General features: G+C 37.5%; 1 protein-coding gene across 1 annotated transcript in view; it reads right to left on the bottom strand.

The window, feature by feature from the left end:
* Positions 1-27,512, bottom strand: part of LOC100997183 (contactin-associated protein-like 3) — a gene marked incomplete at its 5' end in the record, with an annotated part of 72,775 nt that overhangs the window by 16,313 nt on the left and 28,950 nt on the right. The window contains 5 exon segments of the mRNA XM_031654027.1: positions 7,562-7,801; positions 10,269-10,487; positions 11,536-11,706; positions 17,126-17,253; positions 26,115-26,271. Coding sequence (XP_031509887.1) covers positions 7,562-7,801; positions 10,269-10,487; positions 11,536-11,706; positions 17,126-17,253; positions 26,115-26,271 — 915 coding nt within the window.

The following is a 27,512-nucleotide window of genomic DNA, read 5'->3' as shown; positions in this document are numbered from 1 at the left end:
GAGCCATTTTTCTTTTTAAATATTGATGTTTACAGCTTTAAAATTCCCTCTAAACCCTGCTTTAGCTGTGTTACTATATGTTTTAGAAATGTTGTATTTTTGCTTTCATTTATCTCAAAGCCTTTTCTAATTTCCCTTTTGATTTTGGAGTGTATAATTTCCACATATTGTGATATTCTACAATTTCCTTCTATTATTAATTTCATCCCATTGTGTTTATAAAAGACCCTTCATATGATTTCAATCCTTTTAAATGTGTTCAGGTTTGATTTACAGGTAGCATGTTGTCTAACCTAGAATATGTTCCATGAACACTTGAGAAGAATATACATTCTGCTATTGTTAAGTGGCGTGTTCTACAGATGTGTGCTAGAATGATTGCGTTAGCTTTTTCGACTCTATTTTCTTGGTAATCTTCTGAGTAATTATTCTATCCTTTATTGAAAGTGAAGTGTTGAATCCTCCAGCTTATTCCTGGTTTGTCTGTTTCCCTTTTCAGTTCTGTCAGGTATTCTTTATGTAATTTGGGGCTATATTATTAACTACTTATAAATTTGTAGTCATTATATCTTTTTGAGGGAATTAACTTTTTATCATTATAAAAGTTTCTCTATTTCTAGTAGCACCTTTTGTTTTAGAGTTTATTTTTTGTGATATTAACTATAGTCCCTTTAGCTCTCTAGGGTTACTCTTTGCATTGTACATGTTTTCCCTCCTTTTACTTTCAACTAAATTACCCGTTTCAATCTAAACTGTATCTCCTTAAACAGCCTTAGTTAGATTTCTTTTATTATCCATTCTGACAGTATCTGTCTTTTGATTGGATTACTCAGTCGATGACGTTTAATATTATTACTGATACAGTTGGATTTACATCTGCCACTTTCTTTTTCTTTTTCTATATGTTTCATTGTTTTCACTTTCGTTCTTGACTTATTATTTTGTATTGGTGCATAGTTTGGAGTGTAACATTTTAATTTCTTTCTTGATTTCACTATACTTTGGGGTAAAATATATGTAATATATAATTTGCCACTTAACCATTTAAAATGTGAAATCTAGTAGCATTAATTAAATTCACAATGTTGTGCAATTATCACCTCTTTTGATTTCCAATATTTTTCATCACCCCAAAGATAAACTCTGTATTCACTAAGCAATAACTCTCCATTGCTCCCTCATCTCAGCTGCTGGTATCCTTGAATCTACTTTGTCTCTACAAATTTGTCTACTGATATCTAGTAAACACAGAGTCATATAATATCTGCCCTCTTGTGTCTGGCTTATTTCACTTAGCATAATGTCTTCTAGGTTCATCAATGCTGTATCATGTATCGGAATCTCATTCCTTTTAATGGCTAAACATATACCAGTATATGCATACACTACATTTTTTTAAATCAATTCATGTGTTGTACCAGTATATGCATACACTACATTTTTTAAAATCAATTCATGTGTTGATGGACACTTGTATTATTTCCACTATTGTGATTAGTGCTACTATGAACATTTGTATACAAGTATCTGCTTGAGTTGTTTTCAATTGTACAAGTGGAATTGCTGGGTTCAAAGGTAGTTCTGTTTAACTATGTTGAGTTAACTCTAAATCAATTTCGACAGTGGCTGTGGCATTTACATTCCCATCAGTAACAAAAGGGAGTTCCAATTTCTCTATGTTCTTGCCCAAACTTGTTATTTTCTGTTGTTGTTGTTTTTTTATAGTCAATCTAGTAGGTTTGAAGAGGCAGCTCATTATACTTTTGGTTTGCATTTCCTTAATAACTAAAGACGTTGAGTATCATCCTTCCTTGTGATTATTGACTCTCTGTATATCTTTTTGGAGAAATGTCTCATCAAATCCTTTGTCCAGTTAGACTGTTTTTCTCTTTGTTGTTAAGTTGTGGAAGTTATTAACATATTCTAGATCAGATATAATTTGCAAATATTTTATCACATTCTGTGGGTTGTCTTTTTACTCTCTTGATAGTGCTCTTTGATACACAGAAGTTGTTAATTTTGATAAAGTCCAAATAATCTATTTTTGTTGTTGTTGCCTGTGCTTTTGGTGTGATCTTTAAAAAACCACTACCAAATCCAAGATCATGAAGATCTGCCTATATATCTTCTCCTAAAAATTGTTTTAGTTTTAGCTTTTAGATTTAAAACTTTGATTCATTTTGAGTTAATTTTGGTAAGGGTCTAACTTCAATCTTTGCATGTGAATACCCACTTTTCCTATGTTTATGTTGAATAGACTGTTATTTTCCAATTGAGTGATCTTGACAAAGACTATGTTAAACATCAATTGACTGTATGTATGAAGGTTTATTTCTGGCCTCTCGGTTCTATTCCATTGATTTACAGGTTTATCCTCATTCAGTGCCACACTGTTTTGAATAATGCAGTTTATAGTGAGTTTTGAAGTCAAGAAGGGTGAATTCTCCAACTTTGTTCTTTTGTAAAATTGTTTTGCCTATTCTGGGCTTTTTCAAATTTTATATAAATATTGGGATGGGCTTTTCCATTTGTACAAAAAGTGCTCTGGGGATTTTGATAAGAATTAGATTAAATCTGCATATTGCTTTGGGTTGTATTGTCATTTTAATAATATTAAGTCTTCCAATTCATGAATATGGAATGTCTTTCTATCTATTTATGTCTTTCTTTCATCTCTTTCAACAACGTTTTACAGTTTTCAGTGTCCAAGTCTTTCACTTTCTTGGTTAAGTTTATTTCTAAGTTTTTTACTCTTTTTGATGATATTGCAAATGAATTGTTTCCTTAATCTCATTTTCAGATTTTTCATTGCTAGTGTAGAGAAATACAACCAAATTTTTGGTGTTAATTTTGTATTCCACAACTTTGCTGAATTTATTTATTTTTTCTTAACAGTTTTTATTTTCTGAAGAGTTTTCTACATATAAGATAATGTAATCTGAGAGAGAGAGAGATAGCCCTTCTATTCAAATTTGGATGCCTTTTATTTCTTCTTCTTGCTTAATGACTTTAGCTGAAACTTCCAGTACTATAACAAATAGAGGTGGTAAAACTGGGCATACTTGTTGTGTTTCTTATTTTAGGGACGAAGCTTTCACCACTGAGTATGATGTTAGTTGTAGGTTTTTGATATATGGCCTTTATCATATTGAGAAAGTTCCCTTCTATTCCTAGTTTATTGATTGTTTTTTTTCAATCATGAAAGGTTACTGGAGTTTGTTAAATTTTTTTTCAGCAACAATTAAGATAATCATGTTTTTTTTCCCCTCGTTCTATTAATCTTGTGTAATACATTGACTGATTTTCGTTTGTTGAACCACTCCTGAAATTGTGGGATAAATCCTACTAGGTTTTGGTATATAAGCCTTTTAATATACTTCACGACAATGTTTTATTTTCTTTAGTGATTGCTCTAAGCTTGCATTATACATATCTTATCAATAATCTGCTTCGGGTTTACACTAACTTAATACAAGTGAGATTTAGAAAAGTTATTTCTACATAGCTCTATTTATTCTCTTTTGGAACTATTTTTATGCATACCAAACCCATTATTATTTTACATAATTTATTCTCTTTTTAAAAAATCTGAGAAAAGAAAAAAAGAGCAAGTAAGTATTTACAGACTGTCTATAAACGCTCTTATTTACCATTTCTGGTTCTCTTTCTTTGTTCCTCTGACTCATGTTACCATTGGGTGTCATTCCTTATTTCAGGACAGTCTTGCTCCCATCTGTCTCCTCTGTGCCGTTTTTGGTAATATATTTCCATAGGCCCGACAATGAAAATATATACATTATATATTTGTATATTTTCTATTATAGTTTTATACATTGCTTTTTAAAAGCACTGAAAATGATAAGAAATATGACATTATACTTTATTTTATAATTACCTGTACACTTACCTTTATTAGTGCTATTTGTTTTTTGTGTGTAGATTCATATTATTGTCTGGTTCCTTCAGCCTGAAGGACTGCTCTTTGTTATTTCCTCTAATGCAGGCTGATAGCAGTGAACTCTCTACTTGTTGTAAGTAGGAATATATTTTACTATCTTTTTAAGTTTTTAGTTTTTATGAATACCTAATAGTTGTACGTATTTATGGGGTAGAGGTAATATTTTGATACAAGCAAACAATGTGTAATGATCAAATCAGGGTAACTGAGATATCCATCACCTTAAACATTTATTTCTTTTTGTTAGGAACATTCCAGTTCCACTCCTCTCGTTATTTTGAAATATACAATATATTATTGTTAACTATAGTCATCCTGTGCTACTGAACATGAAAAATGGTTTTGCTGGGTATAAGTTTCTTGATGACAATGGTTTTATCTCTTTGAATATGTTACCTCACTGTCCTGTGGCCTACATTCTTTCAGATTAGAAGTTAGCTGTTGATCCTGGCATTTCCTTGTATATATGATTTTTCTCCTACTGCTTTTAAAATTTCCTTCTTGACTTTGGCTTTCAAAGTTTTTAATAAGATGTGTCTGGATATAAACTTCTTTGTGTCATCTGTATTTCACTGAGCTTCTGTATCTTAGATTCATGATTTTTATTAATTTGGGGATGTTTTCAACCATTATTTTTCAAATAACTTTTCTGTTCCTTTGTCTCTCTCCTGGTATTTTCAATTACATATATGTTGGTGTGCTTAGTTACGTCTGATATTTCTATGATGCTCTGTTTTTTTTCATTATTTTTTCTCTGTATTCTTCAGGATACATAATCTCTATTGATCTTGCTTCAAGTTTGCTGATTCTTTTTTTCTTTTCTCTGTTAAACTTCCCTGGTTTAACTCATTACTCTCTTCGAGTTATCAGCATTCTCTTAATTGCTTACTACCAATATCTTCATACGACTATGCTTAAACTTATCCATGGTCTGTTCCAAATAGAAATCAGTTCACCTGGGGAGGGCTACCAAGCTGTGTATTTTCATGGCCTCCCTCTACCTCTTGGTTAAATCTGCCTCACTGCTCTGAAGCTGTAGGGAGTGACAGTGGCTGCTCCTTTGTAGTAAAACCGTTGCTTACAAGTAGGGCGCAGGGTGGGAAAGCTAACTTCTTGCCTTGCCTCTCCTGGTGTAGAAACAGTTCCTTACAAGCAAGCTGGAGTGAGGGCAATTGGGACACAGTGTTTTCCAGCTGCCACACCTGAAGACTGTATGTCCTGGAAGGAGGAGTTGGTTTAGGAAGGAAGCCCCAGACTCCTCAGCTGTTTCTGCGTGGACAGAGCTGCTGTCCCACAAAACTGGGGATGATAAGAAATGTCGGCGCCCAATCTTGGGTAGTGCAGTGTCTCTGGAGTAGGGCCTGGGTGGAGAGGAAACCTTTGGCTTCTTGGCTACATCCATAGAGAGTGGAGCTTCCGTCACACTGAGCTAGGGATGGGGAGGTGCAGGGAGAGGGGCTTGGCTTAGATGCCTCAAGCTCTCACTGTTATTACTGATTGATAAATGTTTCTTCATTTGATGTATTTCCTTAGGACATTTTCTAGAGACTTTCAATAGTTGTTTTTTAAAATAATAATTTTTACCAGTTATGCCTGTTTCGTATGAGAGAGGGTTTACACAGCTCCTTACGTGGCCAGCCTGGAAATGCCAGAGTACCATGTTTTTTTATTTGAATTTTACCTCGTCTTTAAAAATCGATTTGCTTTGTAGGAAGCATGAAACAGAGCTCCTGCAGTAGCTAGAGAAAAGGTGATTTGAAGATCAACCCTCCGTCAAGGTGAGAATTTAGAAATGTTCTTTTATGCCAAAGATGTTTCTCAAATTTACTGTTTGGATATAAAGGCTAATCCAAAGTGGTGTCTACAGTATTCTGAGAGAGAAAAGTTGAAGGGCTTTCAGCTGCTCTTAAAACACTTTATGAAAGGTTGACATTTTAATTTTATATCAAGTTAATTCCAAAAATGTTTGTAGTATACACATACATACATACATACACACACACCCCAAATATACCTGTAAATAAAAAGATGTTGGGAGATGATCATTGTCTTGGAATACTACTACACTCTTTCCATTTCCATAAAATATAAAGAATTTACTGAAAATCCAGATCATTCTTATTAGATTAAGTAATCTAACTATAACAAATGCCCCAGCCACTGGAGGACCATTTTCCATTTACTTACAATACAATGTCTATGCTTAAGATAATTTTGGGTTATAAAATAACATTCAAATTTCACTTAGCAAATGTGGATTGGGAATGCTTTAGAAATCAGCACTTGTGCTCATGAAGGAGTGATTACTCCTGATGTTGGCTTTCAGATATAAAAAGGGCTCTGGATTTGCACCAGAGCTATGTGATTTGTTAGCACAGAGATCTTCAGGACTAACAAAAGACATATGCAAGACCTTTTGAAAATTTAAATGACTTCTAGATAATGAATTCTCAAAATTCTTTTGAAAGTCACACAATTTTTATAGTGATTAAAGCCTGTTTTGCTGCTAAAAATAATATGTGTAACAGCCCAGAGACACTTAAAAACACAATTATATTTTACCTCTTATAACTGAATATTCTAATAGGTTTCATAAAAGTATTATAAATATATTAAATAAGTCAGTGCAAGGTACTTAATACTAAAATCAGTCCCTTTTTTCTTTTCTTTTTTTTTCCAACATGGAGTCTCACTCTGTCGCCCAGGATGGAGTGCAGTGGTGCAATCTCGGCTCACTGCAACCTCTGCCTCCTGGGTTCAAGCAATTCTCCTGCCTCAGCTTCCCGAGTAGCTGGGATGCCCGGCTAATATTTGTATTTTTAGTAGAGACGGGGTTTTAGCATGTTGGCCAGGCTGGTCTTGAATTCCTGACCTCGTGATCTGCCTGCCTCGGCCTCCTAAAGGGCTGGGATTACAGGCGTGAGCCACCACGCCCAGCCCTTTTCTTTTTTTCAAAATATGACTGTACCTGAGCAGCAGCTGTGTGATGCCGACTACACTCCTCTAAGGAGAGTCAGACATCACAGAGCAAGGTGTCTGAGTGATCCTGTCAATGACATGTCAATATTTAGTTAAATATGATTTCTCCCTCCTAGTTAATACGCTTGTTTTATAAAAAAAGACATTTCTATAAAGGCCTTTTGAATCACTTCAAGTCATTGTCAGAAGGAACAATGGGTAAGAGGATTGCTCAAGCCTAGGAGTTCAAGTCCAGCCGGGGCAACAGAGAGGCTTGAATAGCAAGAAGTTGTCTCTAAAAATTAAAAACAAAAATAACAATGATGCTTTACTGATGTCAAAATTAGAACAGTACAAGGACAGAGTTGTGAAAACCAAATTATTTTGAGAGGATTAGCATTGAACAGATGCTAGGGGTAACCCAGAGATCTTCTAAGAAAGAAATGCAGAGAGGACTGATAGCCTTAAGTTTTCAAAAACAGTCATACCCCTTCTAAATTCCATAGAGGAACTTGGTACAGAAATTATTCCATTTCAAATAATTCAATCTTATCCTTTCTGTATAGTATCAAATGCCATAAGCGTTCTTCATATTATGTAAGTTTCATGTACTTGCCCTATAACCTGCTCCTTGGTCACACTTACCATTGGAGCAGAACGGCCCATCATATGCCGAGAAGGCACAGTCACAGGCGACCCCTCTGCGTTTCTCTCTGCATCTCCCTCCATTGCGACACAAGTGTCCATAGGTGCTGCAGTGTCCTGCACACCCAGGCTCCACTCCTGGCGTCACTGTGGCTCTTTCTTCCAGGTCCAGGGCCACCCCGTTCAACTGCAGAGACCGAATGCATCCTAGAAAGCCTCTCTGTCTGGCGGCCGTTCCACCTACAATGGAAACACTGCAAATAGAAACGTGTTCCTTGGTATTTTATTCAGGATTTTATGTCCATGTCAAACTCAGGCCTTATGGAGAGTGGCAATAATCACAATGTGTCCAAAAATTTTGTGAACATGCGCGATTTTGAAAATAAAACTCTTATGAGATATCACGAAGCTTTAAATGACATTGAATAAAACATTTATTCACATAACTTTCAAACATGGTGAGTCTGGCAAATCGTCCATCTGAAAACATTTCTTTTACTTCAGGTAAGAAAGAATTTCACTTTAGTTCCTTTACAAAGAACAAAATACATAATATAAACCACATCAAACATTATTTTACTTTCTTTATCAATAAGAATGTGCATTATAATGGTTAGGTATGAACTTTCAAGTTTTTCACAATAATAAAAACATATATGGATACATTTCTTACTTGGATGGACTCTAAAAATAAAGTGTGAAGGGAAATGGAGAAGCAAAGGAGGGGAAGTTGGAAGGGGTGACACCATGCCCCAGGATCTCCTCCTCTCAAGAGGATATAGTGCTAAACAGTAATTGAATACTGCATGCATGCATATTTTGTCATGTCAAACTGGAATGCTGAAGAAACCATTTAGAGAGGTTTACAACACTTGTGTAGTGACACACACCATTATGAAGGCAACAATTCTCAATGTTAGGAGCATGGAAATTACCTAGAGTTTCTGGAAAATGCAAATTGAATACTGCATGCATGCATATTTTGTCATGTCAAACTGGAATGCTGAAGAAACCATTTAGAGAGGTTTACAACACTTGTGTAGTGACAAACACCGTTATGAAGGCAACAATTCTCAATGTTAGGAGCACAGAAATTACCTAGACTTTCTGGAAAATGCAGAGTTTTGAGCCTCCTCTCAGAGATTCTGATTCGGTGGGCCTAAGGTGGGGGGCCCCAAATCTGAACTGTCAATCAGCTTTGTGGGTGATTCTGAAGCCAGTGATTCAATCACCACAGTGAATGCTGATTCTAGGTGAATTGTATGCTAATTGTGTTTCTAGGTTTTTCCTTAATTAATCTCCAAGATTACAAGTGAGAAAATCAAGTTCTTGGTTTGACCCCTCCGTGTATTCCTCCTAGTTTGACTGGTTTCATGTCCTTTGAAAAAGCCTCATTGCACCTTAATGGAAGAGCTAACCACGCTTGAAGCTAGGTTTTAGGAAGTCATGGTATAACACCCCCATCCACATCCACATCCATACATGGGTTCATTGTGTAGCATTTAGTACCTGGAAGTTGTATCTACCCTCCCCTGTAAATTAGGTTGTATGATAATTTGTGATTTAGTCCAGTTTTAATTAGATTGCATCCCTTATTTGCTTTAAAATGCATAAGAAATGAACAAGTGAGAGCTTTAATCTGTGTTAGAATAGTTTCAAAAGCAATATAGCAAAATATATTTTTCCCAAGGGGAACAATAAACAACAGTGATAAAACAGTAATTAAGCAAACTAAAGGAAAGCCTTCCAGAGCTATCACCTTTAAATAAATGGAGTGCAAGAACAGAGGAGCGTGACCGGGTTATAAACAAGGAGCCTGTGATGAGAGAGCCCCAGAGGTGAGGACAGCAGTGAGGAAAACCAGGAGTGGGCTCCTGGAAGCCTGGCCCCAGGGAGCTGCGTGGTGCTGCTGCTGCTTCCGCTCAGCGGGTATCCTGCGATCTGGTTTTGAGTGGACCCTGGAGGACTTCTGTCCCAATTACAAGCTCTGTAACTACACTGAGAAGTGAAACTGAAGAAATAGATAAAAATGTCTAATGATTACACTAATAGTGTTGATAAAACATAGCTGTCACATATACCAATCCTCTATAATATGAATGGTTCAAGTTTGGGGGTCGGCTATCCTGGGATCCCTCTCATTAGCTGGTTACTCCACCTCTTTGAGGCTTGGCTATCTCATCTGTAAACAGATGACAATACCTAAACACTGATACCTAAACATTGAGACACTGCAGGGCCCGGTGGCTCACACCTGTAATCCCAGCACTTTGGGAGGCGGAGCGGGTAGATCACGAGGTCAAGAGATCGTGACCAGCTGGGCCAACATGGTGAAACTGTGTTTCTACTAAAAATACAAAAATTAGCCAGGCATGGTGGCATCTGAGCCTGTAGTCCCAGCTACTCAGGAGGCTGAGGCAGGAGAATCGCTTGCACCCGGGAGGCGGAGGTTTCAGTGAGCTGAGATCGCGTCACTGCACTCCAGCCTGGGCGACACAGCGAGACTCTGTCTGAAAACAAAAACAAGAAATGTCAAATCAGAAGCACACAGCGAGCTCCTGGAACCTACCAGGTTATCAGCAAATAGTACCAACAGCAGTAGTAGTTGTTGTCGGCAATTGTTGCTCTCAGGATGTTATAGTTCTTATTTTCTTTTGGACCTTCTCTGGACTCACATTAAATTCAGTTATAAACCACCAGCACTCACCAATGAAGAGCTGGCTGTTGAGCTGTAAACGAACGTGCCCATCAGCAGGGGCAGGCTGCATCTTCTGAGGAAGCTGATCGACTTGAAGAGACGCTCCTTTAACATTTCTCTCTGCCCTCACGTGGTGCCACCGATTGTCATTAAAGGGAGTGGGTGACTGCACCGTGACCTCACAAGGTCCATTCCCCACATCAAAGGAAAAGGTCACTTCTGTGGGAGCTAGAAATATTAGATATGAATATTGCTCAAGCAAATTCACAGGGAAGAAAACTGAGTCTTGTGCAGACACAGGAAAACATGAAGACGTGCTCAGGATGGAAGGAGACAATGACAGCGATGCAGAAAAATGTGACTGTGAGTTGGGGAAGGGGCTGGGGGCAGAATAAATCTGTATCCTGGAGGAAAAAATAAAACAGAGCAGATTTTAACATATTTATCCTCAGAGTTCACAATTCACCTTGGTAAGTCCTAAATAGTAGAGCTATGTACCCATAGCTGGAATACCCACAGCTATGTACCCATAGCTAGAATACCAAATAGTATTTGTTTTTGAGGTTTCAGTAATTTTATGTACAAACGGCTCAAAGTCTCATCTAATTCTATAACCACTGAATGTGAATTCTGACAGTCATAAATTCAGCTTTGGGTACACGAAAAACAGTATGTCTGGTCAAATATTTCTGGAATTCAGTGAACAACGTGACGAGTTTGGTTTAAAGCTCTGGCTCTGCTGTCCTGTACTCTAGGGAAGGCATGACATTTTAATGGATTATTACGTGCTTCATGCTTCATTGTTTTATTTTCTCTTAAAAACGATTACTGGCTGGGCGTGGCAATTCACGCCCAGCACTTTGGGAACCTGAGGCAGGCAGATCACTTGAGACCAGGAGTTGAAGACCAGCCTGGTCAACGTGGCAAAACCACATCTCTACCAAAAATACAAAAATTAGCTGGGCGTGGTGGTGCACGCCTATAGTCCCAGCTACTCAGGAGACTGAGGCAGGAGCATTGCTTGAACCTAGGAGGCTGAGGCTGCAGTCAGCCAAGATAGTACCACTGCGCTCCAGCCTGGGCGACACAGCAAAACCCTCTCTCTCCCCTCTCTTTCAAAAAAAAACAAAAAACAAAAAAACACCTAAAATCATAGAAGTTTAGTGTTTTATAAGGAAATACAAAGTAAGAATGAAATAACTAACATTTTGTTGAGTTGAAGCTTTTATTGCTAAATAATGGGTACCCTGTGACTTGTCCAGAGCAGGCAGCTTACCCCGCAGCTCAATCCTGATGAAGTCTGTGATTCCCAGGTTCTCCATAAACACCCCGGAGGAAACTGTGGTCTTAAAAAAGAAACACACGTCGGCAGTGAGTTCTCCGTGGAAAGCAGGGAAATGAAGGTATGAAGTCTCAGTGTTGAAGGAAGCTGAATTCCAAAATGACTCTGTTTACAATAGAGAAAATGACAAAAGGAAAAAAGTCATGAAACAAAAATAACAGTTACATTTGATACGTACAGGATTATGATTGCTAAATACATTAATAATCTATATGAGCCTTCACTGGGGGTTCTGAGCATCCATGTCATACACTGATGACATCAAGAGCTAAATGGTGATTATGTTGAGGATTAGAATTCTGTGTTCAGAGAAGGCCAAGCAAAAGCCAGGCAAAAGCAGTGAGGCCAGTTAAGAGATTGTGCAGCAACACAATGGGGACAGGGTCAAGTTCAGAACCACCTCAAAGGTATGGCCAACAGAACTTACTGAAGAACTGGATAAGATGTGAGAGGAAGGGTGGAGTCTGAGGTGACTTCGGGGTTTTCGGTCTAACTGGGAGGGGAAATAATTCTGAAGCAGCAGGTTGGAGCAGCAGCTCAGTTTGGGACATGTTAAATTGAGATCTCTATTAGGCATCCAAGTGGAGATTTGAAGGAGGTAGTTGGATAAATGACTCTAGAAACCAGAACACAGACTCTTGCTTTCTGTCTGTCTTGCACACACACACACACAGAGACACACACACAGACACACACACACACACACACACAACTGTCTTAATTCCTTTCATGGAAAGAACCACCAAGAACAAGAAGCAGCTGATTTGTTCCCTTCTGTCCAAAACCCAACCCAGGATTGCACATCACACGGATTCCTCAGGCCTCTTTAGTGTCCTTCATTCTGGAACACTGTGCCAGTCTTTTCTTATCTTTTGTGTTCTTTTGACTTTTTGGTATTTTTCAGTTGATTTGCAGAATGTTCCTCAACTGGGATTTGTCTGACATACTCATGATCGGATTCATGTTGTACATTTTTGCCAAAATACTGCAGAAGGGCCGCTGTGTTCTCCTCGGTGTGTCGCGGCAGCAGCCAGCAATGCTCACCAGCCCCATCACCTGTCCTATTAGTTGCAACTGCCTTGTAAAGTGGCATTTGTCGAGTTTCTCCAACATGAAGTTATTATTTTTCTCTTTGTAATTCATGTCTTTTTGACACTTTAAGGTTACAGAAACACAACTTTACCCAGTTTAGAATTTTTTCACCCAATGGTTTTATAATATATTGATGGTTCCTGACTGAATTTTTATTCTGATGGCTGCCAGTGGTGATTTTCTAAGCTCTGTCATTCCTTCCACATTAATTGGTTGACATGCCTCTGTTAGAAATAGCTTTTCTCGGCCAGGTACGGTGGCTCACACCTGTAATCCCAGCACCTTGGGAGGCCGAGGCGGGTGGATCACGAGGTCAGGAGATCGAGACCATCCTGGCTAACACAGTGAAACCCCATCTCTACTAAAAATACAAAAAATTAGCTGGGCGTGGTGGTGGGCGCCTGTAGTCCCAGCTACTTGGGAGGCTGAGACAGGAGAATGGCATGAACCCGGGAGGCAGAGCTTGCAGTGAGCCCAGATCGTATCACTGCACTCCAGCCTGAGTGACAGAGCAAGACTCCATCTCAAAACAAAAACAAAACAAAAACAAAAACAAAACAAACAAGAAATAGCTTTTCTCTTGATCTTTCACTAATTTATTTGTGTATTTACCCATTTGTTTATTCACATCACTCTTGGATTCCTATTCTATTCAATGGCTTATAATCTATAACTTATTTTGATGCTTAAGTTGTCTGAAATGTGGCAGCTCCTTTAGGCTGACACCCATGTCTTTTTGAGCTTTTTTTTCCCTTTTGTCATAACAAAATGATCCGGACTCATCTTAAATTTTCTCTGCCACATTTCTGGAATCAGCCATTTCTTCAAGGAGTTGTAGTTTCTTTTTTAGCAGAGAATGATAGAAAATGGTGTTTAGAAGCCCAGATCTGCAGGCTAGATATTTACTAGGGTGTCATTGCTTCTAGCCCTCTCAGTAGTTAGCTAGGAAATATGTGTACTTGTATCACACACATACACACACACACACACTCTCTCTTCTATGTGTATTCTATAGCAGTCAACTAGGAAATATGTGTGTTTGTATATCTATCTCTCTCACACACACACACTCTCTCTTCTATGTGTATTCTATAGTTTTCTATTATGTATATTAAAATCCATGAGTTCATGTGGATACCTCCGTTTTTAACCCAGCACTACAGGTTCATTACAGTCTTCCTCCTTCCCACATGTATAACTCTTTCCTCAGTGAGAAGGTCAGCTCCTACTCTCCTCACTGGATTTACATCTTTGCTCATTCCCCAGTGTGGAACCAAGCTTCTAACCCAGTGGTCATTTCCTTGACCCCATCCCTGCAGATCCCCTAGTCCCAGCTGCCCCAAAAGAAGAGAAAAGAATCAATAAATGTTACATTAAAGAATAACAGAGATGAAGATAAGGAAAGGAAAAGAGAAAGGAAGAGGAAGCTACAAGTTTTACAGAAGGGAATATTTTCTTTTTCTTTCTTTCTTCATTAATTAATTAGTTTATTTATTTTAGAGATGAGGTCTCACTTTGTCACCCAGGCTGGAGTGCAGTGGCATGATCACAGCTCACTGCCACCTCACATTCCTGAGCTCAAGAGATCATCTCACCTAAGCCTTCCTAGTTGCTGGGACTACAGGCCACCATGCCCAGCTAATTTTTAGTTTTCTTTTGTAAGAGAGGGGGTCTCTCACCATTTTGTCCAGGCTTGTCTTGAACTCCTAGGCTCAAGCAATCCTCCCACCTCAGCCTCCCAAAGTGAGAAGGGAATATTTCAAATATCACACTTGCTCTTCTCCATACTTTCAGAAGTCTTGCTGAAAGTAGGATATATACTGAGGGTGAATGACATATCCTGAAGAGTCTCACAAATACAGCCACAGTTGGAGAGAAATGAAGGGCTGAGGTAAATTTCCAGAGAGAAAATAATCTAGAAAATGTTTTTTAGAAGTACAGAGTACCAACAAGCCAGTGTTTGATGTCAGAGTATCAATACGCAGGGGAAAAAGCTACAAATTTCCAGGGGTTATTACTGAACTGTGGGAGGCATCTGAAGCCTATGGATATGCCCTCCGTGCTGCAGTGTGATGCCTGGCACAGGACATTTAATAATTCTTGAAGATAAAACAGCACAAACAATGGCCAGTAAATCAGATACAACTCAACAGATCCCTCCCTCACCAACTTGAGCTCTTACATTATGGGAAAAAAATATTGATAGGATGACCAACTCTAGTCCTGCTATTACAGTTCAGAAAGGACAAGAAGTATGTGTCTGATTGTGAAGAGATGAATATCGAGAAGAATTCAACTCTATTACATATAAATGAATTAAATGTGTGGACAGACCTGCTAGACGGACCTGTAGTGTAGACTTACACTAAAAGTATAAACAATGTTTAAAAAAGCACAGAAACAGTGTAAACATACTAAGAAAGAAAGAAAGGAAGAGAAAGAAAGAAAGAAGAAAGGAAAGGAAGAAAGAAAAGAAAGAAAAAGAAAGAGAAAAGAGAGGGAGGGAGTGGGGAAGGAAGGAAGGAAGGAAGGGAAGGAAGGAGGGAGGGAGGGAGGTAGGGAGGGAGGGAGGGAGGGAGGGAAAAAGCCAGACTGAATGGGAGGGAGGAAGGGATGGAAACAGGGAGGGAGGGAGGGAAAGAAGGAGGGAGGGAGGGAGGAAGGAAGGAGCCATCTGAATGGGAGGGAAGAAGGAAATTAAGAGAGAACACAAGGAAAGAAAAATTTCATACAAGTTTCACAGTATGGGAATAATATAAAAACCAATTCAGTAAAATAAGAGCTAAAATATGAGATAATTTAAAAATAAAAGATGATTTTTAAGGAAAAAAATCAAAGACCCAAACAAAATCACAGAGGTAACAGATAAATTGGAAATATCTAGAAATAGAGAACACAGCTGATAACAAATTACTGACATTGGGAAAAAGCTTAGGATAATCACATTGAATGCATAGGAGAAGGACAAAGAGATAAAAGCCATTGGAAGAAACAGAAAAAATGTATGGGGACGGGGGGGGGCAGGCAAAGAAAACAAGTCAACAGTCCCAGATGCAGAGAATCCAAGAAATGAAACAAAGTATTCAAAGCATAATAAAAACCTTTTTTTCTTAAAAGAGAACAGAATGTTTTGGTCAAAATAAGCATATTTCATTTTGGAAAAAATTAACAGAATAATTAACACTAAGGCATATTCCAGATAAGTTTTTGACAGAAGGATAACATATCTGTCAAGAGCTGTGAAGAGTCTGAAATATCACCCTACTAGCTTGCCACAGATTAATGGATGCTGATAGAAAACACAAAATTTCTGGGTCAGAGTTAAAGAATTTTATTGCTCACAGCACAGTATGCAGCATGAGCATCAGAATATTTGCACTGGTTCCCCTCATCTCCAAATTTCACAGGACGACATGATTCATCGGCCCAGGTGGATGCTACACACACAGTGGGTAGGTCTGCATCTCAGACGAGGAACCCCCGGATAAGGGTCCGGGACTCCCTGATCAAGCAGCAGACAAGCCAGTGCCCCTCCTCTCTGGGGAGTGAGTACACATTGATAGTGATGCTGTGTTCTCTATGAACTACTTAGCTGCCTACATGACTGGCTACAGAAACTGCTTGGTATTAGGGGATGGAGATGCCACATCGTCTGGCACACTTGGCAGGAACGTACAGAGATGCTCAGGCTCCTTGTTGAACTACCTCTCTCAGCAGTAGCCTCCACACATTGAGGTAGAGCAGGAAATAAAAATACATTCAGTCTCAGACTTCTCCATGGCAATGTATGATGCTAGTAGATACGAAACACTATTACGATTTTTCTCAAGGAAAGAAGATTTTTCCTAGCTTAGTTGTGGTTCATGTGCTAGGCAGTAGGTAGATCCTACAGGTGTGAAAGAACCCTGAGCTCATAGCGCCACTGAGGTGGGGGAGGGAGGACGTGGCCATCCATGGAAGCCACCCATGAATGAAAATGCTGCAGGAAAGAGGTTAATACACACTCAGTGCCATGTGATGTAAAACAGTATGTACAGAGGTCAGAAAACAGAGCATGTGATCCAATAATTTCCTACCACTACAGTTGGTCTGCAGAGTATAAGGGCAATGAATAAATATCCCTTAGCATTCAGAAAATACTTCATCTCGTGATTGTTCTAGAAGAAATACAATAAATTGATAATAAATCCAGCCAACCAAGTAATAAGTTAAAACCAAGATGATTGAGTCTCTATAAACTAATGCTTCAGTAAGGAAACACAGATCTTCAGTACTGACTGTGCCTTTATGGTATGTGTGCTTTCCTGATATTCACCCCGGTCCTGCTACTGCCACTATTTTCTCTCTGGTGAGAATAAGGGCATCTGGCTACCCCTTTATAACCAAAAAAAATGTTATCATGAAAAGAAAGCTTTTTCTTGCCACTACTTACTGTCTCCGTGGCAGAGCAGCGGCCCCAGTGTATAAGCTGCTTCGGAATGCGGTTGGCCTGCGTCCATCATCACAATCTGAGTGACTGGCAGGTGCTCCTTTTGGGAAAGGACTATTGTGTCACTGGCCCTAAAAAACAACCACCGAAACTCTTAAAATTATTCTCATTAACATACAGGCAAAATTAACTCTGATCTCTTATCGCAATTTGAAACCAACATCATAGAGCTTAACAGAATACTTAACATTTTCAATATTTTGAGAGCACAGAGACTACCATGAGTCTAAATCAGGGACGGGCAAACATTTTGTATAAAGGAACATACAGTAAGCTATCTTAGCTCAGCAGGCCATGCAGCTTCTCACAGCAACTACCCAACTCTGCCACCAAAGTGTGAAAGCAGCCACAGACAGAGATAGGCATGGCTGGGCTGCAGTAAAAATTTATGGACATGAAATTTGAATTTCATACAAGTTTTATATGCCATAAAATATTCTTTTTATTTTTCAACCTTTTAAAAATGTAAAGAAAATATTCTTAGCTCACTGCCATGCAAAAATAGACTAGTGGTCTGGCTTTCACCCAAAGCAAGAGGTTATCACTTCCCGACCTGTTTGCCAATTCCTGATCTAAATGATTACAGAGAATAAAGGGGACAAATCAAGAAGGGTGGTCATTTTGTAAGCATGGGATAATATTATATTAATATTTGCAAGATCATTAAGCATATAACTTCCCTTCTAAAATTGTCTTAGAATAATATCTAAATGATTATTCATTACAAATACAAATAGTAACACTGGATTTAGATGTTCATTTTGCAGAATATTAATTTATCACTTTTTTAAAGTCCTTTTATGATTGCTGGGTATTTCTTTCCTTGTTAACTTTGTAAATGGAAAATGAATCCCACAGATTCAAAACCAAATACATACAATACCCTTATAAGTAATACATGGACTAATGAGTGTGAAAGTGGTCTGTGAAACGCTGCTCCCAGTAGTTCAGGCAACAAACACAGGCTGGGCGCAGTGGCTCACGCCTGTAATCCCAATACTTTGGGAGACTGAGGTGGGCAGACTGCTTGAGCTCTGGAGTTCGAAACCAGCCTGGGCAACATAGTGAGCCCCATCTCTACAAAAAAATACAAAAATTAGCTGGGTGTGATGGTGCACACCTGTAGTCCCAGGTACATGGGAGGCTGAGGTGGGAGGATCTCTTGAGCCTGGGAGGTAGAGGCTGTAGTGAGCCATGTTTGCACCACTGCATTCCAGCCTGGGTGACAAAGTGAGACCCTGTCTCAAAAATTACAAAACAACAAATAACAAGAAACCCCAAACACTTAGTGCTTTTACTTTTTGTTGAACAGGCATCTTCCTGGGAATTGAGGACACAGAGTAAAAGATATAGTCTCTGCCTTCTGAAAGCACACAGCCTATGAGTATTAATTATGTGACTGGGAAAATAAATGCCCATGTCTGGGTCCAATACAAAGAGACCTGCAGAATCCCCCAGGAGAACCTGGGGTCTTAGCTATGCCACTAAATTTGTCTCTGGCCAAAAAAAAGACATTGGTCTACTCTTTTGCAAAAGTATTTTATTATATATATGTATATAAATGTATATGTAATAAATACTTGGCCAATAATAAATATTGCATATATGCATATATAATAAAATGCTTATATTTATATACTTTTGGTTATATTTTACTACATATATGTCTCAACTGCATGTATATTCTGATTTACAGACAAAACACTCTTAGTCCAGTTACTCATTACGATACAGAAACTACAGAATCTAGTAAATACTGTATTTTTTAAATTGCCTAGTTCCCAAACCTTCTTTTCTATGCATTTGTAGCAAAAGATCACAATAACTGATATTTCATCATTGCAACACTTTTGTATTTTCAAAATAAGGCTTTCTGAATTAAAAAAATTAAATTGGCATGCCAGAGTTGTACATATATTGGGGGCACATGCGCTATTTCGATACCAGAATACAATGCATAATGATCAAATCAGGGTCACTGGGATGCCCATCACTTTGAGCATTTATCCTTTGTGGTGGGAACATTACAATCCTCCTCTAGCTATTTTGAAATATCCAATAAATTACGGTTAACTATAATTTCCCTAGTTCTATCAAATACTAGAACTTCTTTTATTTAACTGGACTTTTGTGCCCATTAATCAACTTCTTCTATAAAAGACTTCATGTATCAAAGTTTCAAATTGGAAAAGATAAAACTAAAATAAAATGGCTATATTATTTAAGATTATTCCCTGAAAAAATCCACTTAACGGTAAAGAGAGCTTATTTCTAAAATTTGGACTAAAACCCCATGCCTTACCTAGTTAAGATTCTGTTATTCATTTTTATGCAAAGCACAGAATATGGATTCTCTAAAGGCATCATCATTCAGCTTTAGAGTGGACTGACTGATGGTAGACGAGCTAGAAATATGTCTCCTGCTGAATGAGGTAGGTCTAGGAAATTTTTTATTAATGTGGTAGCCATTAAAAATTACCATTTCAACTTCTGTGATCATCATTTTAGCAAGATAGTCTAGTAGAGAAAATGCGATTTTATTAGTTATTTATGGAGGATGCTTGAATTTTAAAAGATCTACTTTACATGAGCTGCAACTTTCATTCCATTTTTAATACTGACTGTGCAAAATACTGAGAATGTGTAAGTGAAATCCACAGTGCATTTCAGTTTAATTAGGGCAGATACTAAAATAAAGTCTTGTTTTTTCAGTTGTTTTAGAAAGTTTGGTGTTTTCAGTCTGAGCATAAAGATGGCCAGTGTTTTTCACCAGTTTCTCATTGTTACAGGCAGATTCCGAACCTTTGGAGATCAAAATAGAATACTTAGGATTTGTCATAGTGATCAGACTTCCTCACAACTTCCTAATTAATAGGGATATCTCATTTTTCTTCTTTTCTCCCTATTATTTTCTAAAGCTTATATTATAGTCTACACTTGGGAATACTGCATTCATAGTACCATCATCTCTTGCCAGTATTAAAAATTCAGTTAGAGAACTTTCAAAGACTTTTTGCTTTTATATTTTATTAAAAATTTTATTTATTAAAAATTCCTATGGTTCTGGAAATTGTACTTTCCTAGGAAATGTGGAAACTTTTAAAAGCTACTACTTATTTGCCAGGGAACTTTATTTAAGGTAAAGTAGAGCCATAAATTTAGGAGGCTGCAAAGAAAGCTAAAAGGGAGAAATGTTGAGTCAACTTTTAACTTTTTTTTTTTGGTTTTTTGAGACAGAGTCTCACTCTGTTGCCCAGGCTGGAGTGCAGTGCTGTGATCTCGGCTCACTGCAACCTCCACCCCCCCGGGTTCAAGTGATTCTCCTGCCTCAGCCTCCTGAGTAGCTGGGATTACAGGCATGCGCCACTACGCTCAGCTAATTTTTGTATTTTTAGTAGAGACAGGGTTTCACCATGTTGGTCAGGCTGGTCTCGAACTCCTGACCTCGTGATCCACCTGCCTTGGTCTCCCAAAGTGCTGGGATTACAGGTGTGAGCCACTGTGCCCAACTGTTAATGATTATTTTGGGAGAGTAGATCAGCAATAATAAAATCATTATGATCCACACCTAACCCAGTGAAAAAATTTCCAGATTCTCAATTTCTGTTTAATTGCCTATCTTCTGGCCAATTCAATCTGCATTAATTACTACAGCAATACAGTATGTCTTGACAGATAACATTAACTAGTTTCTTCACCTTATTTTTCATCTTAAAAATTATCTTGCTTACCCTTTCATCCTTAATTTCCATATGAATTTTAAAACCAGGTTGTTGCAATCCACACAAGTAGAACACTTGGCATTTTTTTGGAATTTTGTTAAAATTACAGACTAATCTGAGGAGAATGTCAACTTTAAAAAAGGGTATCTCAACAGCAGCATTACTGATATTTTGGGCTAATTATTTTTTGTTATGGCGGGCTGTCCTGTGCACTGTAGGATGTTTAGCAGCACCCTGACTTCTAATTAATAGATACCAATATAAACAACCTTCCTCTCTGTGTGATGACAAAAAATGTCTTCAGACAATGCCAAATGTCCCCTAAGGGTCAAAATCACCCCTAATTGAGAACTACTGCTTTAAGATACTGAGTCATACTATTCACGACAGTAGTGAGTCAATCCATTCATTTGGCTGTCCTTAATTCTCTTGAATAAGTTTTGTAATTTTTTCCATAAAAGTACTGCAGTTATTCCACAGAACTTTACATTTTTGTTAATACTGCAAATAAAATTTTTCTAGGTGTGTAATGGTAATTATTTTATGATTTTATAGAAATTCAAGTAATTCCTCAATACTGACTGACCATAAATTCAGCAAACTTACTGAACTCTTATTTTTCCTGATGTTTCTTTCTATTATTTTGGATTTTCTATGTAGGCAATCATGTTATCTACAATATCTGCCAGGTTTGTTTCTTTTCCAAACTTTTGATCACTTACATGTATTTTATTTCCTCTTGTGTCTTTAACTGACACATGAATGAACTTTAAAAAATTATATATTTGTTATTGATTACAATTAAGAATATAGTTTGCATCATGACAATTCTGTAAAATTTGTTGATTCCATACGTTTGCAAAATTTTTTATACCTACTCAACAATAATGTATAATATTCTATAAAAAATAATTTTTCTTTACTAAATGATATATGGCTGCTACATCAAGTTTGTTAATTATAATATTAAAATATTCTTACCTGCTTCACTTACTCATTCCCAAAAACGTTATGTTAAATTATTCCACTGTTTTGGGTGTCACTCTGCCTTTGCATATTTGTTACTTCTTTATTTTTTTATATATATATATACACACATATATGTATGTATATATACACACACATATATAAAGAAGTAATATATATTAGTATATATATAAAGTGTGTATATATATAAAGAAGTACATATATATATATACACATACACACTTTCTTTTTTTTTTTTTTTGAGATGGAGTCTCGCTCTGTTACCCAGGCTGGAGTGCAGTGGTGTGATCTCAGCTTACTGCAAGCTCCGCCTTCTGGGTTCACACCATTCTCCTGCCTCAGCCTCCCGAGTAGCTGGGACTACAGGTGCCTGCCACCATGCCCGGCTAATTTTTTTTTTGTATTTTTAGTAGAGATGGGATTTCACCTGTGTTAGCCAGGATGGTCTCCATCTTCTGACCTCGTGATCCGCCCGCCTCAGCCTCCCAAAGTGCTGGCATTACAGGCATGAGCCACCGCACCCTGCCACTTCTTTATATATTTTAAACAATCTGATGACGTACACAAGTGTAGTGAGTTCTTTCTAGTGTGTTTATCTCAGCATTAGAGTTCAAGTTTACCCTTAACAATGCTTTTTGTCTTTTTCTGATATAACACAGCTATATCTGCTTTCTTTTCATTTGTATTTACTTGGTAAACATTTTCCATTCTTTTAGTTTCAACTTCACTGAGTGCTTATATTTTATCTTTTGTAATCAAACTATAGCTTCTTTAAAAATCCAATATGATAAAATCTAATGTCTGGTTTTTAAATAAACAGAGTTTACTCATATTTATTATGATTATTTGTACACTTGTATGCATTTAAACCATCTTCTTTTATGCTTTTTGTTTGTGGTTATTTTTAAAGACTCTAAGATAATCACAGAAAAGTCCTATTTAAATTCTTAAGTAAAATAATATTACAATTACATGTGTCATCATTATATTAGCCAAACAACTTGTGGCTTTTTGCAGACAGTTGAATTATATGTTATATGTATATTTCAGAGAATATAAATATATTGGTCTATTTGAACATAGTCCACTATAGATTTATACACATATATTGACTTGCAGCATAGTTCAATATTTTAAATCATTATAATGCCTTTTAAATATATTTGTTTTTATAATAAATCATTGGCATGTTATAGTTATTTGATAGACTATTCTTACTGTGCCTGAGGAACTGTCTGATCATAAACTTTTTTTTTAAGTAATATGCTTTAGATGAGTTGCTGATTACAGGGACAACTTATGGAAAAATGGTGTTTATACTAACAATACTACTGGCTCCATTAGCAGACATATGCTGAAGAGACTTAAAATAGCTTTCACTTTACTTTCATTCCCGAATACTATTTTTATCATAAACTTTCCACCAGGAAAACCTTACCAGGCACTTCAGTAATAGAAAAGAAGTAATAAAGACTAAGATTTAGGTTCTTATGTCTACACCTTAATCTAAATTATTACAATTATAAATCTTTTCATTTTATGAGACTGGTAAATTCCATTTTTATAAACTGAAAAATAAATTTTATTTGAAAAATTAAAATAGAAATTGTAATTTCCCACCCCCCCACCCCCATACACACCCCCACATTTACAAAACATAGTCGGCAAGAGTTGGGATAGGATTTGAGAATGCTTATGGTCTTACTGTTGGATAGACCTGTCTACTGGAAGCTGCAAAGTAAATAAAATAAGGTCAAAAAGCAAATAACTCCACAATGCTCCCTTCTGAATGTAGGAGGGGAGTTAATTTTTAAAACCTGCTTCTCTCCTAAATTTTTTTCCAAATGAAAGCCCAGGTCTTCAGTCACACCAGTGCAGCCGTTTACAGTGCTGAAGTGACATGGCTAAGGGTATCAGAGGACCTGCACCCAACTCAGTTTCTCCCACCCCTCTCCTCAAACTCAGTTCATGGGAGGGTCACTCAACACAGGTGGCTCCAAGTGATACGTTCCTCTGGTTACTGCCCTAAGCATATGTGAAGTCTACAATAAAGTGTGCACTTAATAATTAACAGAAGGTTCTGTAACAAAAAAACAGTTGACCAGTCTGGCCAATAGTGAAACCCCGTCTCTACTAAAAATACAAAAATTAGCCGGGCGTGGCGCGCGGGTGTAATCCCAGCTACTCGGGAGGCTGAGGCAGGAGAATCGCTTGAATTCGGGAGGCGCAGGTTGCAGTGAGTCGAGATCGCGCCACTGCAGTCCTGCCTGGGTGACAGAGCGAGACTCCGTCTCAAAACAAAAACAAAACAAAACGGTTAACGTTATTCTAACTAAGTTATAAAGCCACCAGCATATATGCCATTCTGTCTTTCTTGCAATAACCTGCCAATGCTCTCCTCTCTGACCTGTAGAGAATGGGGGTGGGAACAGACCAATGAGCTGGAGGTCTTCTGAACAGGCAGGAGCTGGAGGGCTGGAGCCCTCACAGGCAGGAGCCCCTTGTGGAATGGAGAAAATGAAAATTTCTAGGATTGTTAAAGATGTCCGTCAAAAGATTTGAAGGTGGCTGTTTGTCTCATTACAGAGCCCAAAGCTAACACACATCATCACATTATCATACCAGACACTTTAAAATGTACATCATACAAAATATTGTACAAAACCATTTTAACTGATGGGAAATTATTTCACACCTGAAACTTACCGGTGGCTAGATTTGAAACTATGGATCAGATCTGTTACTGTTACTCACTGCACTAAAACTGCATTCATTTTTAAGTAACAGAAAGTTATATTAGGATTGTACATCAAAATATTGAAAAAGAGTGTCTCATAAATCTATATCATTTTGTAATTCTGAACTTGAGGAAGATTAAAAATAATATCCATGTAAATGTATAGTATGTATTCTATAGAAAGCTCCAGTAGATTAAAGTGAGTTTTCCCAATTTCACAATATTTTTTAAAGTGATGCAAAGTAGACTTTTTATGCCAAATAAAATAAGTGGATTACCATGTAGGCCAAAGAATCAACTCAATTTTCAGGAATCAAATTACTGCTTAGATTAGCTATTTTACGTCCAAATCAATTATACTGACACCTGGATTGACACTTGGATTTTTTTTGAGGTGGAGTCTTGCTCTGTCACCCAGGCTGGAGTGCAGTGGCGTGATATCGGCTCACTGCATCCTCCACCTCCCGGGTTAAGCAATTCTCCTGTCTCAGCCTGAGTAGCTGGGACTACAGGCACACACCGCCACACCCAGCTAATTTTTGTATTTTCAGTGGAGACGGGGTTTTGCCGCAGTGGCCAGACTGTTCTCAACCTCCTGACCTCAGGTGATCCACCCGCCTTGGCCTCCCCAAAGTGCTGTGATTACAGGTGTGAGCCACAGTGCCTGGCTTAAGTTTTTTTCTAAAGCATGTACTCTACATGATCTAGTTGTTTTATGACAATGCTTTTTAAGTTGCTGACATAAACCCAAAGATTGAAAACATTTACATATTACAAATTAAAAGAAAACCAATATGCATTTCAAGAATAACCTCAAAAAGAACTTCTGAAAAAGAGGCACTGCAATCTACATGAGAAATGTTTTTCTGCTCAAAGGAAAGCATACAATATAACTTTCAAACTCCTGAAATGCTATGTTAGTTGTTTCAAAGTGTGGTCGATAGAACACTTGGTGCTTGAAGCTTTGCTATTGCACTAAAGATGATGTCAATGAATGTGGGAAATTGTTGCTTCTACAAAATAAACAGTCCTTTTATGCAGGACCTCTCAAAGTTTATTGTGTTAATATTAATGTTAATTTCTAAAAGAATGATAGAATATGCAGCATTATATCCCAAATCAATTTAAGACAAAGATTTGGAGGAATTTGCTTTTTGAATTGCCACATGAATACTAGGTAACTAAACTAAACTTCCCAGAGAATGATATTTGATTTCCAGTGAGTGGAAAACTTACCAGCTGTTTCTATTTTAGGAAAAATAAAAAACACATTATATAGTATTCACAATGAACTAGTAAATCTTTGGTCATAAAATTTAATCCTTAGATTAACTGATCATATTTCATCAAAACTTGTATTTCAGCTTGCTTGAACATACTTTAATCTAGTTACCTTATTGTATCAGCTTGTCTGACATTTAATTAACTATGCATAATTAAAGAATAAAAACCACATTTTTGTGCAGGGAAATCATATGGAAATCACCATTCATTCCGGCCAGCATCACAGTTGCAGTAATACTGAGAATCAATGCAGTTCCCCTCTAATCCACAAGTACACTTTTGAGCATCAGGCAGAGAACCTCCCCAGTAAGTGTGTGTTTCATTGGTTCTTCCAACCCACCAGCTCAGTGGGGTTCCATCTGAAAGACAAGCATGAGAAAGATGACATCTACTTTGTCCCTCACTACCACCCTCCCCATGTAACTCCCTTTACTCCCAGGTGTAAAGTATGTGTGTGTGAGAGACAGAGAGAAGATGAGACTATACTTAAAAACTTATATTTTACCTCTGAAACAAAGATGTTTCTTTAAGCATGCTAACCAATGGTTCCCCCCACCAATATTTCAATATCCAGGCTTAAATGATTCCCATCTATTTTTCTTCTATTAGAAATCAGTCAGTTGCATGAGATGCATACTTTCTATAGAAATAACATTCAAAAAACATTCACCATTAAAATAAATATCAGAGTAATTTGCACACTAAAGATAAGATGTATTTGAAATTATGAAATGTTCATTGAGAAAGTTTAATATTATACAAAGACACTGATTTATCTCATCCCATCTTTTTTGCTACCTGTATATTACACATTTGGAAAGATGTGGTACTCTCTTTCAGGACTTATGAATTTTTGGAGGTATTTGTTTTTTTTTGCATTGGATGTCCTGACTCTATTTGGAAGTTAAGGAATGACATTGATAGGCTTTTCTCATCTCTGAGGTTAGAGGTTTCTTATGCAAAGAAACAAAGTGCCCTGGGTCAACTACAGCTCTGACGAGTGCACCTCCTCCTCAGCACTGACAAGGATTAAATGATAGAGCCAGACACTAACTTAGATCTACAGAACTGCATGTTAGGACAAGGGATGCTGCCAGGGGTTGCGCAGGGTTGGGGGAAGATTGGGGTGATGGACTGCATATCACAGTAAAGTCAGGATAATTTAAAAAGCAGGTGTCAGGCCACCTATCTTAAAAAAGGAAGGGGGTCAGGAGCCACATGTTGCAGTCATCACAAATTAGGGCATGAGGAAAATGAAACTGGATAAACTCAACCAGTTTTTTAAACATGCTTGGTCATTTGGTGCTGTTTTTCAAATTTCAATAGGTTGTTACCATTGGAATATGAATTGAGATCTGGAACTTAGCTTCCACCTTACTGCTTATTACAACTCAATTATAACTCATTCATAGATAAGATCTCTGCATTCATGACCACCACCGCTATCCACCACCTGCCCCTCTGCCAAAAAAAAAAAAAAAAAAAAAAAAGCAATCTGGGAAAATTTAAAGGGGAATTAGTATCAGGAATCTTTTTAAAATATGCTAACAGCTTATCACTACAAAGTAACAGATATTTCAAAAATTAATATACTCTTCTT

Source organism: Papio anubis, chromosome 13 (assembly GCF_008728515.1).
Source record: "Papio anubis isolate 15944 chromosome 13, Panubis1.0, whole genome shotgun sequence".
In the NCBI taxonomy this organism is placed as follows: Eukaryota; Metazoa; Chordata; class Mammalia; order Primates; family Cercopithecidae; genus Papio; species Papio anubis.
Note: the sequence above shows the minus strand (reverse complement) of the source record. Positions and strands in the feature narration are given on the sequence as shown.